Source organism: Cupressus sempervirens, chromosome 9, assembly GCF_028749045.1.
Source record: "Cupressus sempervirens isolate cs-2001-9-10 chromosome 9, ASM2874904v1, whole genome shotgun sequence".
In the NCBI taxonomy this organism is placed as follows: domain Eukaryota; kingdom Viridiplantae; phylum Streptophyta; class Pinopsida; order Cupressales; family Cupressaceae; genus Cupressus; species Cupressus sempervirens.
The window spans coordinates 729673969-729688921 of record NC_143126.1 but is presented as its reverse complement, the minus strand read 5'-3'; the positions used below and the strand labels follow the sequence as shown (position 1 = coordinate 729688921).

The 14953-nt window shown below is 31.4% G+C and overlaps 1 protein-coding gene across 1 annotated transcript; it reads left to right on the top strand.

Annotated features, from left to right (window-relative positions):
* The first annotated feature begins 2570 nt into the window (after nucleotides 1-2570).
* Nucleotides 2571-4533, top strand: LOC149540785 (CASP-like protein 1U1). Its single transcript, XM_089801863.1, has 3 exons — nucleotides 2571-2819; nucleotides 2973-3099; nucleotides 4066-4533. Exons 1-3 carry the CDS (start codon nucleotides 2632-2634, stop codon nucleotides 4288-4290), a joined length of 540 nt encoding a protein of 179 aa, XP_089657989.1. The 5' UTR covers nucleotides 2571-2631; the 3' UTR covers nucleotides 4291-4533.
* The last annotated feature ends 10420 nt before the right edge of the window (nucleotides 4534-14953 follow it).

The following is a 14953-nucleotide window of genomic DNA, read 5'->3' as shown; positions in this document are numbered from 1 at the left end:
ATATTAATCTATGAAAAAACTCTAGATTTGTGGGAAATGTGAGGCTAAAGGTTAGAATTTTTTGTGGACTTTAAATAGAGAACTTCTTATACAGTAGGTATTACATTTGTGACAAATGAATTAAGGCAATTTCAAACTGAAATTAAAATTAGTAGGTGTACACTTTTCATCCTTACATTTTACCTCTGACTTGACTTGCATGCATATTAGTATTAAATTGCATGTTAAATTAAACACATAGTCAAGATAGAAATAATTAGTATACTCTAATTAAAAGTACTTAGATATAGATGATGATTATGTAGACTTCCAAAGTTATAAGAACAAATTTCAATGAGAGTACAAGTTAAAAGTTGCATTCCAAAAGTCTTGTTTTAGTTAAAAGACTTCAAATTCCAACCACATGTAGAAAAACGTTTTAAAAATTTGTTAAATTAGCATTAATCAATAAAAAAATAGTTCAAAATTATATAATTTCTAATATTTTAGTTAAAAGAAATTTCATCACCAATATTTTTATCAAAATACTTTAAATTCCAACCACATGTTAAAAAAAAATTCTATAAAATATAAAATATAAAATAATTTTGTTCAAAATTATATAACACCAATTTCCCACATTTTTCAAAATTTTAAAAACCATACCTCTCTACCACATTTCTCATGTTATGTATACCTTACCATCCATTAGGGAAAAAACTTTAAGATCATCAAAATCTATGTTATATTTATGCATATATGCCGAAGTACCTAGATCAATGAGAAACATCGATAAATAATCTAACAATAAGTGTAAGACAAATAATGGGGTGTGACTAGGTATATAATAAAACAAAAAATAATGGATGCTCAAATCCAAGTAAAAAGATAAGGTAACGGCCCACAAATGATAGTATAGCCAATCTTAACTAAATAGAAAAGATTAATAAAAATAAAAATATCATGTTTAAAAGTCTAATATAAAGAATCAAATCCAAACTTCATAAAATATCTACAAAGATGAATTAAGAAAAATGTAATTCAGCTTTGTTCAATAAAAATAAAAATTAAAAAATAACAAATTTAACATATGGAAGAGTGACTTGATTTTAAATGTGACAATGAATTATTTTGTTGAATATTGTGTTAGATAATCCAAATCATGTCAGATTTGATTCTACTATGCTCTAACATATGACTAACTATTTTGTTGTTTTTATTCATTCATTTCCACACAATGAAAATGATCTTCATGACACTAAATCCAAACCTACTCTAAAAATCAAATCCTTAATCATACAAAATTACTTGTGTTCTTATAATTATTTATAATTTTACCATTTCAATGCATGAAACATATGTCTAAATACTACAACATAGATTTAAAAAACATATAACTAATTACTATAAATTTGAATTATTTAAAAGAAACATGTTAACAATAGTATATACTAATCACTACATTTGAAATAAATAGATATAAGTTTTTTTTAACAATTTTAAACTATTCACATATATGAAACACATAATGCAAGCATCAGAAAATTATTAGTTGACAATTATATTAGACAATCAAATTATCACCCACTTATTAAAAAAATTACTTTAAGAATAAATATTAAAAATCAAAAAATTATCTATATTTATTTAACATTATATAAACTAACTTTTATTGTAACCTCCAACCAAAAAAATAAATTAAAATATTAGTTATATTTTAATATTTTAATTACATATTAAATTTTATGATTCAAGGTCTTAAATAAAAAGTTAATATTGTTGATGGATCATAATGTAAAACATTGAAACATCTAAAAACAACTCTTCTAAATCTAATAGAATATAGAAACATAATTTTTTTACTCAAGATCTTACCAAATTATCTTACCATGATCTTACTCACTGGCAAATTAGAAGTAGAAAGAAGCAAGTGAAAGAGATAAAACTAGTATCTTAAAATTTAATATTAATTTTTTAATAATAAAAAATATAACTCTTTAAATGTGTGTAACCATTCTAGAAGTTAAAAAAAATAAAAATCTGATCACTCAACATCCTTAATATCATAATGTCAAAAAAAGTGATCATTCTTAATATCATAATGTAAAAACCTCATTTTTATTTCTTGAAACTCAAAAATGATCTGATCGTCCTTGATATTCTAATGTAAAGATCCCATTTTTTATTCTTGAAGCTCAAAAATGATCTGATCATTCTTGATATTATAATGCAAAAGATCCCATCCAGCATCATTCCCACAATCATCCTCCCAATAATTTATAAAAGAAAATGGACAGTTGAGCTTAAAAAAAAACAGAAACCCCATTTACACGGCAAAAGGATTGCCCGCCCAATGGGCGGCGGCGAAAGAAGAACATGACTTTTGCGCTTACAAATCATATTGTGACAGTGAATTTGACTTTACCAGTACATCCAAAGCAACAGTGAAACATATAAAGGAATCCTTGTGGCTTATGCCTGTCAAGAACTTGAGCTTTTCAGTGTGCATTCACACTAATTCTTTATTTTTGCTATGCTTTCTCTGTAGGAATGCATAGCAATATAAATATCGGAATTCTTTTGTAGTGTTCGTCGATCTTTAGGCCATATAGAGATCTGTTGAATCAGTACTGGTGCTGTTAGGTCGCAGCAATGGATGTGAGCATGGAGAAATCGAAATCACGCAATAGCAGGGTTTGGGAAATAGTGGATTTTGTGCTGAGATTTGCTGCCATTGCAGGTACTCTTGTGGCCGCCATTGTTATGGGAAGAAACAAGCAGACTCTCGATACTCCTATTGGCCCTATTGCTGCCAAATACCACTACTCGCCTGCGAATGTGTAATTTTCTCTCCGTTTTCCTTCTCACAATCGCAATTTTGAAAATATCAGTACTCGCACGCTGATGTGTAAATTTGTCTCCGTTTTTAGTAAATTTGAAAATATTTTTCGGAGATTTGTGTAGGTGTGATTTACTTTGTTTTCTGATGGCAGTTTTTTCGTGATAGCAAATTCAGTCGCCTGCGTTTATTCGGTTTTTGCCATAAATAATACTACTGCGAATATCGTCTACTCCCGCTCGCCGGCCTTCTCGAAACTCCTCCGGGCTTTCTTCGATCTGGTAATGTTTAATGTGCTGAACTGCAATAGTTTTCTGTGATGACTGGTTAGGGTTTCACCTTTTCCAAAAATATATTCAGCAAATCCTAAATGTTAGAATAGTTGAAAGAGTGAAATTTTCAGTCCGTCATTACAATTAATATCACAGTCAAAAGCATGAAATTTTAGAGTTTATAACGACAGTTAACATCACATATTTTTGAAATTGACTGTGAAATATTAAGTGAGAATACTATAGATTTCTGATTTCGACTGTGATTTTTATTATTAAGTGAATACATTACAGATTTCTGAATTTGACTTAATATTTATCGTAACTGAGAACATCGCGGATTTCTGAATTTTGACTGTGATATTAAGTGAGAACAGTGCTAGGACTATGAAATTTTCAGAATTCCTAAATTTGTCTTGGATATTAAGTGAGAACAGTGTTTAAGTCCATATCAAGTGAAAGATTATGAAATTTTTAGATATCCGATCATTTTGACTGTAATATTAAGCGAAAATAGTGTTCAGACAACGAAATTTCTAGATTTCTGGAATTTAATGTGATATCAAGGGAGAACAGTGTTAGGACTGAAAATTTCAGATTCTATAATAACAATTAATAGCACAGATTTCTGGATTTGACTGTGATGTTCAGCTGACTAGTACTAAAACTTGGAATAACTGAGTTTTGATTCAGCCTCAAGCACAAAAACACGACTCTGCCAAAATTCCAGTTTTTCTGTTCTTCTGACAGAAACTCTGAAATTAGAACTCTGCCAAAATTCAGAATCTTTATCTTCTTTTTAACTTCAAACCTCAAATATTATCTAGAAATGAACTTTTAATGATTGTTCCAACTTTCTTGTTGAACATTATTGTAGCCGATCCGAAATGCCTTTTGATTATTTAACCCTGTGAAGCTTAAGATATGTGCACTCATCCATGGCAGCTAATATTTTGGGGATGAAAATGGATGCAGATAATGGTGGCCCTTCTGTCGGCGAGCATAGGGGCGGCCATGGGCGTCGGGTACATTGCTCGGGAGGGCAATTCTCACGCATTCTGGAGCCCCATTTGCGGTCTGTACGGCCGTTTCTGTCACCAGGGAATCATTTCCATTGCAGCATCATTAGCAGCAACGTTCCTCTTCATCTTGCTCACAACTTTCTCCATCTACTCACTCTACAAGCGTAGCAGCAGCTGAAGCTTTTCTCCTTCAACCTACTCAAACCATGGCACACACTCTTTTATATGCCATTAAGAAAGCCTGCAACATGGGGTATATTCTAGAGCTCTGTATTTTCTTGGTTTCAAAGTGATTTAGGGTTTTCTGTTTTTCCTCCACATCTCCGTGAACTGTTCTTAAGATTCCAATGTGTACTATCCTCGTTTTATTTATTTTAATATGAAAAAGCAATGCTCGGAAACAAGAGATTTTTGTTTGGTATCTGCCTGGTATTCTGGTTTTTGAATTTCCCAAAATTTGATGCACACAAAATTAGCATTTTTCCTCAAAATTCTCATTTTCATTTTTATTCTGACAATCAACTGCAAATATCTCATGTACAACAGACACGTTTAAGTGTATGATCTTCACTCTTCTGGCGTGAAGAGATATTGTGCAATAAACGATGAAACAATTTCGAGTGACATATAAAAAAAACTTGGTAGTGAGCGGCCATTAATTAAACTGGACCCATAAACAAATCTCGATAAAGCTTTGGTTTAAATTTCTAAATTTGCAGTAACTTTAAATTTCTGGATTTGGAAACTTTTTCTTTATAATTTCTTCTTTCAGCCATCAGAAAAACTGTAGTTTCATATAAGTATGTACAAACCACATACAGCCATACCAACATCAAATAAAATCCCTTTCGCCCATTTTGTACAAGGACTAATATGTAGGAAACATTTTTCAGAAATTTGTACAGAATCACGGTGCAAGAATATTGAATGGTCTATTCAGCCTTTTTTTTAATAGGGGGGGACCACTGGAGTAGTGCTCCTGTTCATGCTGAGCACTAAACATGGATGATTTTGTTTTGTCTACCGTGAGCTAGCTGGACTTTCGAATCTCTTATGGTACATTATATAAAGTTTTGCATAAAGAAAGAGAATGCTGGCAATGCACAGAGTTTTGTCAAATAAAGATAAGTATAATAGATAAAAGAATGCTGGCAATGCAGACTCCGAAGAGCTTCCTTCCAGCTCATTCATAATAATCATTGATAATAACAAAAGTTCAATTTATTCTTTCATCTTTAATGAAATATAAAATTCAGATTTTAAGTTGAAGGTTTTAAAATCAATTGGTTTAAGATTTTAAAGTGAATTGGTTGGTAATCTTTCTTATATTTTTATATAAAACAGTGGTAATCTATAGAGTTTAATGTAATATTTATTGGTTGGCATCTTTCTCATATGTTTTGAGAATGTTGGTGGATGAAATTATCTTCTCTAACCATTATTCTCACTAATTGTACTCAATTCATTAAGCTACAATCAATTGACAAGTTTATTATATTCATTAATAATAGATTAGAAAATTAAAAACTAATTAATTTTTCCTAAAAGTTTGTCATAATATCTTGCAAGCTCTCCACAAAATTATCTTCATTTCATAATACAAATGACCCTTAACTAATATGATGGTTCACTATTTATTGATACTTAAACAATTTGTTCTTTTTTAAAGCTTGGTTGTAAACAAATTGAAGCCCCCTTCTAACAAGTTTGTCACAATAGAGTTTGTCACAATAGAATTAGCCTTTCCACAGACATAATCTTGATTGACTCTCATGAATATCTTCATTCCATGTCTATTATAACAAGGACACAAAGCGTCTAGTTCCTGCCGCCATGTATTTTGAATTGAAAGCTGTAGTGTTGAGGTGAAATAACTTGTTCATTTTACTAGTTATTATTGTTTGATTTTCTTGTATTTGTTTTATTTGACTAAGTGAGTGAGGCAATAAGACTGCAGAATTAACTTTTCCTACTACAAAATGCAATAGTTGATTTGTCATATTTTTAGAGTCAAATTTCTTGAGAACAATTTTGAAGGTCTTAATTCTAGATAACTTTGGACAACTTGAGAGTTGAATAAGAATTTATAAATCAATAGAACAATTCAGAAGATATTTTACAATAATGATTGATTGCTATTTGGAGGAGCGTTTGTTATGATAAAAGTGTTGAAGAAAATATAAATATGCTAAATCTTGTTTCCATAATTTGGATACATAATGTTTTCTGCATTATCTAACAATAGAACTGATGATCAATTTTTATTTTCAATGACATTATTTACATTGAAACAATGATAACAACATTATCTAAAGTTAAGAAAGAAGCATTTGCATTATATTCATTCATATGCATGACAACACTAAAATTTATGTTCACATATGACATATGACAGTAGCAAGTAGCTGTTTCATTTTTTTAATTTACTTCATGGCATATACAGTCATTTTACAGCTTCAATGCTATAGAGGGTGACAAAGAAGTGAAACCTGACCAACAATTTCGAAATGTCTGAAAATAAGGTACATAGTTATAGACATATTTGGTATAGTATTCAACCTAAGCTATTGATAGAATATTGTCTGTAAGCATATGTACAATATAGCATTTTGGTTTATGATAGCTCAATGGACTTTGTAGCAAAGGTTGTTGTAATAAAGTGTTCTGTAGTTTTTTTATTCCTCTTTTGCCTGCAATGTCAACAAAAGAATCACGTTAGATATTTTTTTATCGATACATGAAACATTTGTGCAATAATTCATGTTTTTAGTGTTTTTTTAAAAGTATTTGTAAGCTCACCTTTTCACTTGTTTGAGTGGTTTGAAGCAAGTTGACATGTGTAATTGCATTGGCTTGGGTCAATGTGAAAGTTTCTTGAATGCAAAGGTCTCTTAGCATGAATACAACTTTGGATTTTTGTTGCATATATTCATGATACTTGATGTTGCGGAGTGCTGGGATTAATTGCTCAACCATGATGTTGTCAATGAAGCATTGGATTGGTTGTTTATTTTCACTAAAAAGCAATGTCTTGAGGTGTAACTTGTGCACATAGTTGACATCTTGTTTGCATCCAATACAGTGTGCAGTTTCTTCTTCGAGGATTCCATATCCTTCAAATTTGTGTTGGCAGTGTGGGCAAAATGCTCCAAATGGATTGGAGAATGGATTTGCAATCTTCAATTTCCCATTGACCTGTTTCAAAGTACAATTTCTAAGTGTCAATTACATTTTATAGCAAGAATTGTTTACATTTCAACAATGATTTTCTTTTAGCTCTCTAGTTTTCTACATTATGTCATGTAACATTTGCAGTGTCATTTTGTCATTTAGCTTGCAAATAAATGTGGATAGGCCTGTTTGAAGTGTTTGTTTTCAATTTGTCCTTCTTACAATGTTTCTAAAAAGCCATGTTGGTGTTTCATTTCGAGCAAGATGTTCTTCTGCTGAGATGTAGTGCTGAATAAAATTTGGATTGATTTCCAACTGTGTAAAATATACAGATAGACTTTAAAATATTGAATTGAATATTTGCATAATAAATAGTCCACTAATTTGAAAAAGTACAATTGGAGAAGTAATTTGTATTAATTGTTACCTGTGCTCTATCTTCCTCAGAATGACCATCCTTTATTTCTAGAATGTTGAGGTTGCCTTGCTTTTGTGCTGCAACAACCAATGCACCTACTATTCCAATAGGGTAGTTGCTTGTGCTATTTAACAGGTTCCTTATTGTAGTGCTCAATATTGATGTCATTAGTTATGATGTCTTTAACTATCATTTGTTGCTCAATATTGAGTGGTCGACGCAAGTTGAAGTAGTCAATGTTATTCATTATCTATGGGTGTTTGGCTATCTCAAATCCAACATTTGATGATGTATACATGTTTTTATATGAATTTGTTGGAATGTCTGTTGATATGTCATAAGCTTCATGTATTATGTCATTTTTTCCTTTTTGCTTGTTTTGTTTATTGGAGTCTTTGAGCTGTAGTTCATTTTCCTCTTCTTCAATGTTTCCCCATTTGCTATTCATATTATAAAATTTTTTTGCATGATTTCTTATAATCGTTTCTTCATGGTATGCATATGCTAATTGCCAAGAGTTGAAATTTTCAAAGATTGTTTGAATACTTATTATAAATGGAACATATAATAGGGCTTGTTCTCTATAGTAGTTTTCTGGATCAATGTGGATGTTGTAATTCATAAAACGTATTATAGCAAGTTTTTCTTTCTTTCTAGTAAAATGTTTAGTTGCATTATATTCTAAAACAAATTCGGCAAAGCATATGTGGTTTAGAGTTTCTGAACGGTTAACATAGTAATGTAGTGAAGATTTTGCCATTATATTCTCAGATTCATCTAGCTCTTCTCTCAACTCTTTTGAAGATTTAAGAACAAAAATGTGCTCATCATCAGGTCTTGTGTCAATGAATATACATCTTCAGGAATTTTGATTGAGTGGCATTGAGAGGACTAAATGTGCAGCTTGTTGTGTTGACATTTGTTGCAAGTTAAGTAAAGCATTTCCTAGTTTTTTTATCATGTGAAGTGCATCTATATTATTTCTTTGGTGGTCTTTTCAAATCTGTTTGAATGCATTTGTCATTGATTTGTCTACTTTTTCCATATATGAGCTGCAATACATAGCCGCGGCATATGCATTTAGTACAAATTGTGCATCTGTATTTGCTCTCCATAACAATGGCATTTTCTTTGAGAAACTGTTATTCCATATTTGACAAGGTTTTCATTTGAGAAATAGAGTAGGCCTATCTAATGTTGACCTGATTGAGTTGACATAGTCGTACTCTGTCAATTGCAGTTCATCTAGAAACATATCATATGTGAATGAACTATCATAGTTTTCTTTTTCTAGTGTTGAGAATATGTTTGTTGCATTTGTTGATGTTGTATTAGAGCTTTCTGCTAAAGGTTCAAGTATCATTGTTTTTGGAAAAGGAGGGATGGGAAAGTTGTATCGGCATGTTCTTCTTTGTGATCTTTTACATTATTTTGTATGATTATGTATTTGCAGTTTTGCTAGAGATTGTTGTAAGTGCTCTGTACTACAAGTTATGTAGTTATTGACAAAATTAACTATGTCCATATTGCTTTCTCTCAGATAGATTGGGGCATTATGTACCCAAATCAGAAGATGGTCATGTTCATTACCTCTGTTTTGAAATTCTGTTTCAGAGAAAAAGTCAGAAACTTTACCAAAGAAGGAGACATCAGTCATTATTAATTTTTGGATAGCTTTTGTTCGATGTTGATAATAACGTGCACATGTAACTGGGTCTTTGCGAATGAGGGTGTTTATGTCAGTATTACTTTCACAAGTTATTTCATTGTTCTCTCCTTTTGATTCATTTATGTTGTGCAAAGAGTGTAAAGTTTTTGTTAATGGTTCCCAATTTTGTTCTGCACTTGTAAAAGTAAGGAAAAAAGTTGGTGGTCCCAATTGACGTATCATAGCAAAGGCATTTTTTTTGAGTTGTTGGCAATAGTCTGGAGATATTTGTATCCTTTTGAAGTCAACATAGCCAATGTCTGATTTCAATATCTTCTCCAAGTTTGGCTTGTTTTTGACATCTTTTGCAATGAGTTTCCTTCCTTTAAGTTGACCTTTTCTTATTCTGACCCACATTGTTGACAATACTTGATGTATTAGTATCTTGATTGCTTTGAAGAAAAAATTTGTTGTATGCAGTGCAAAATTATGGTGACTATTTAAGACTTCCCATTGTGCTACTTTTTGATAACTTAATTTTTTTAAGACATGATTTTTCCGTGGTTCTCCAAAAAATAGTGTAGGAAAATTCATTTCCTCTGCATGTTTATCTTTGAATATTCCTATTGGATAAGATTCTTCAGCAGGTGCTATTTCAATAATTTTGTCATCCATGTTTCATATGCTTCTTGAATCTGTAAATCCATGTATCAGTGTTTCTGATGGGTTAGCATTGTCACTATCACTTTCTGAATTAGAATCAGATGACATAGATTGACGTAATATTTTATCTTGTTGCTCTTCCTCTAGTAATTGCAACCATGCATCATTGATTTGAACATTTTCTAATTTGTATAATGTTGTGTCTGCCAATTCATGAAGGGCTTGCATAATAAGATTAGGCCTTACCATTCCTTTTTGAAAGGCACTTTTATATTCAAGTCATCGCTTAAGAGAGACTGCAACAGTTGATGTGTTATTGAATGATAGGGGCAAAGCGTTTTGGACAATGTTCAAATTGACAGGCACATTTATGATAGAACCGGTTAGACCAATTTGTGATCTTCTATGTCCTAGTTCCCATATTTGAGCAAAAGCAATTCTCAAGGACACTAGTCTTTCCTCTAGTTGACTCAGACATTTTACATGTTGTAAAGGATCATTTGTTCCAATGTTTTCTGGTGTTGCAAATTTTGGAAGCTTTGATTGTTTAAGAGATTTGTCACATATTTTGCATATGTTTGCATTATCATTTGGGTAATTACGTTGGGTCAACATTTTGTATATATCTTTTTCCTTTGCTCTTACATGTTTGATATTTTTTTTCTAAAATGCAAAGTGTGACAAATTGGGCAAGTATATTTCAGAGTGTCTTGTATTTCAAATTCATATATTTCTACTGGTGTCTTCTTTGATCTTGTTTGCTTTCTTTTTAAGCTATTAGTTGTTGGTGATATAGTTTTTGGTGATATAGGTACAACATTAATATTGAATTGTTGTTTATTACTGTTCAAACTAGGTTTACTGCAGAGTAGACTACTTTCATTGCTTATCATTTTAGATCTAATGATTTTTTTTGTGTTTCTAAGAGATTGTGAAATAATTTCCTTAGCAGAATGCATATTCTGTTGCTCTTTATTGTTTTTAGCACTTCCTTGGATTTTTTGTTCTCTAATGTTGCGATTTTTTAACATCTCCATATTCTGACCAGGCAATTCTGTAAACTTATGAGAATTGATTGTATGGTTTATGCGCTGGACTGGTCGCAATTGCACCAAAGGTTCAAAATGGCCACTTTGAGGATTCATATCATGAAATAGTATACGATATGGTTCTGTGTTCAATGTTTTATTGAAGTCTATGTATTGTTTTCCTATTTTTAGTGAAAAGACACAAATACGAATATTTAACCACTTGGAAATCCAGTGAATGCAAAATATGTCTCCCCATAAACCAGTTTCATTACTATTGTTTACTTCTTTTGCAGATAGACGCATTCGTCGCAAGTAAGTGTTCTTGTCGTTTACATTATGGAGGTCTTTGATGAGAAGAGGATGCAACTCATGATTGTATGCATGTAATGCTTCTGGGTCTGCTTTTTCAAGGCACATTGAAAAATAATCTATTGTACCATTTCGTAGCTCTTTGACAGTTTTTGTAAACTGAAGTAAGTATTCAATAGAGTCAAACAAGCAGTCGCCAACACTGTATTTGAATTTTTGTAGTCTACAAAGTCCTTGGTTTGCCAACTCTATATCAATGTTGCATGATTGATTTTTATTAGTCATCTTGATGATGTGAATATTTGATTATCAAAACTTGCAATTGATGAGTATTTGTTGGCAATGTACACTTGTACTTAATGCATTTAAGACATAGTAACTTCTAACATATGATAATGATCTTCATAGGAAGCGGGTGGAATGCATTGTATGAAACTAGTCAACTTCTCTATGAATTTTGGATTCCTTGGTTAATTGTTAGCTGTCGTGTCTTAGCCTGCACATGCAAGATAGATACTTTGTTAGTTTTGTTTAATTACACTTTTCAACTTTGTGACCAATAATTTTGTTTAGACTCTTCCAAAATATAGACACGAATATGTACATGATCATGTTGCAAGAGACATTAGACAAATTTAGAACAAAATATTTCTTACTAATTAACAATACTTAGTAATTTATGTTTGTCACATTTCAATATGTACTATTTATAATCTATCCTAGTATACAAGAAAATAAGGATTGTTTTAGAACAAATCATACATACTATACTTTTTATAATTACCAAGATATAAATATATATGCGCAAGCATTACAATATAGCTCTAAAAACTAACTATAGAGAATTCAATGAAATGTTTGAAGATTTTTGCTTATGCGTGCAAGCATGTTCAACATTAATCTCTATGTGCAAAATTTTTTGTATATTCACAAAGATCTTATAGTGGATGCACAGATGCAGGTGTATGTTTGAGGAATGTGCTTTCCATATTATTTATCACACCCTCAATTTCAGATAACTTGCTTTTTAGAATACCAATTTCCAAAATTATCTTGTCATTAATTGACAAAACTTTCTTATCGACATCATTTGTTGAGAGAAGAGTTCCATATGCTCTGCAACCTGTATTATGTTCTGTTGCATCCACAAAATTGCTTTTGCAGTCCATTGTTTCATTCATACTATAGAGACTCATATCATAGGTTCTTGAATCTAGTTCTTTACATCCACTTTTTGTGTTCCATGGGAGCATTGGTTTAAGCTTGCGGTTGTTCATGTTGTCGCACCCTACAATTTCTGAAAAAATATGATTAGATATCTTTCATGTTGAAATGTATTTGATTCACATTTATTTGTGCAAATGATTCTAATTACTTGGCTACACTATCTTATATTTTTCATTGACTATGATTAGAAAATGCATGAAAAACATTAAAAGGAAGTACCATTTTGTTGTTGGACTCCTTTATATTGAAAGTGCTCAGATTTCAAAATTTCAATAGCATTTTGCAATAAATCTGAACTTGCAACATTGGAATCGTAGGTTGACGCTGGTTCGAAGTATTGTCCAATTTGTATGCATCGTTGATAAATATATTAATTGGAATTGGAATTGGAATATTGAACATATTGAACATTGGAATTGGAACCTGCAACAATACTTAGTAATTTATGTTTGTCACATTTCAAACATTGGAATCGTAGGTTGACTATGTTTCCTAGTAATCCCGATGATGTATGTGTATATGGTGGGAGATAACTAGTTTGATATTGGTTAGGAAAAATTGTTGATGATTGACAATCTTTAGTTTGTTGGACTGCATCAAAATTGTAATTTGTAGGTGTCATTACACAATGGACATCAGGTACTACTGTGCTATCAAATGGGATGTCATCTAAGGATGGTCTTTGTGATAGTGTACCATCATGTATATTAGACAATGGTGCACAGTGAAGCTTTATGTTTTCCTCTTGATGGGTTGCGGTCTGGTAGATCAGATTTTCTGTTATTAATGGGTTAATATGCACTAATGTATCATTGTTTTCTATTGCACTTTTCTTATAGCAGTCTGCACAGTCTATCACTCCTCTCATAGAAAGTGCCGCTTCATCATATGCATTTGCAGCTTCTTCTAGTGATTCAAATGTTCCAAGCCATTGGCGTCGCTTAGTTTGTGGATCCCTTATCTCTGCAGCATATCGACCCCAAGGACATCTCCTGAAACCCTTGTATTTCCTATGCTTTGGACATTTTTTGCACCTGGAAGACAAGTTTTTGCTTTCTTTAAAAGTGGACGTGTCTTCATTCTCCAAATCTATAATTCTTTTTGCCTTGAAACAAGTCATCTATATTCTTGGTTCTGTAAAGACGGTGCACAATTTAGACAAAGTAGACCAATTGAATAGATGAAAGAAAAAAAGATATTGGTATAGTATATTTTTACTAGAATGCTATGTAGAAGAATTCAAAATGTTTACCATGATTTTTTTATTTTCAATATAGTAATTTAGATGTCATTACAAGTAATGAGATCTAATTATCTATTTTTTTCAATTTGCAATCCTTTATTATTATTTTACCAATCAGTAAGAGTAGAGAATGTTTAAATTCTAACACTTCTTTTGACAGATTAATGTACATCATGTAAGGGTCCAGATCCAGTATAAGAATAAACTTACATAAGAATTCAAAAAGTGGGTGCAACAAAACAAACAGGTAACATGAGTTGATCTTATGAATTAGTAAGACTAGATGATGTTTAAGGTCTAAGACTTCTTTAGATAAATTAATGTAGATCATGTAAGGGTCTAGATCCATTATCAAATAAAAGTTGCATAAGAATTCAAAAAGTGGGTCCAGGAAAACAAGAGCTAACATGACTTGATGTTATGCTCTTAGTGCAGAAAGTATTTTGTAGCCAGACACTTCCTTTAAATTATATATGTTCGCATTGATTGAATTACATGATTCTCAAAAATTGACACTCCAAATGTATACTTGTTTCTATGTTATGTCCTTTGAGCTCCTAAAGACTACATATATTTCTCCATTATGTACAAAGTGACATAAAAAACTATTACGTCAAATGCTAATAGGAATATGAACAAAGGTGTTTCCTTGACAGTAAAATATAGCATTAAGAGAATGCATATGTTAAGCACCGCGAACAATTCAGGTAAAGCCATGGTGCCTTCAGGAATCACCACAACAATTTGCTTTGGGGAACTTGTTTGTATGTGGAACCTTGAACTTTATATACCACGATTATGTCTTGAAAGCTTGTCTACCCTATCATATAAATATTGAAACCTTTTGTTACATGCCTATTGCTATCTGTCTAGTAGACCATGTAATTATAAATCATTTAACATTATCTTCAAATAGTATTATAATTAATAAATTGAAAGGCATGTTCATTGACATTGCTATTTTTTGTCTCCGAGTAGAAGTCACATAAATTTGTTGCACAGTTTCATGTGGAATGCAATATTCCAAATTTGGTATTTTCTTAGTGGAGACCCATGAATGTCCTTGGTTCTAATGTCTTTTTAATATGTAATGCGAATTCTAGCATTTTCTTAAACAATTCTGTCAATGTT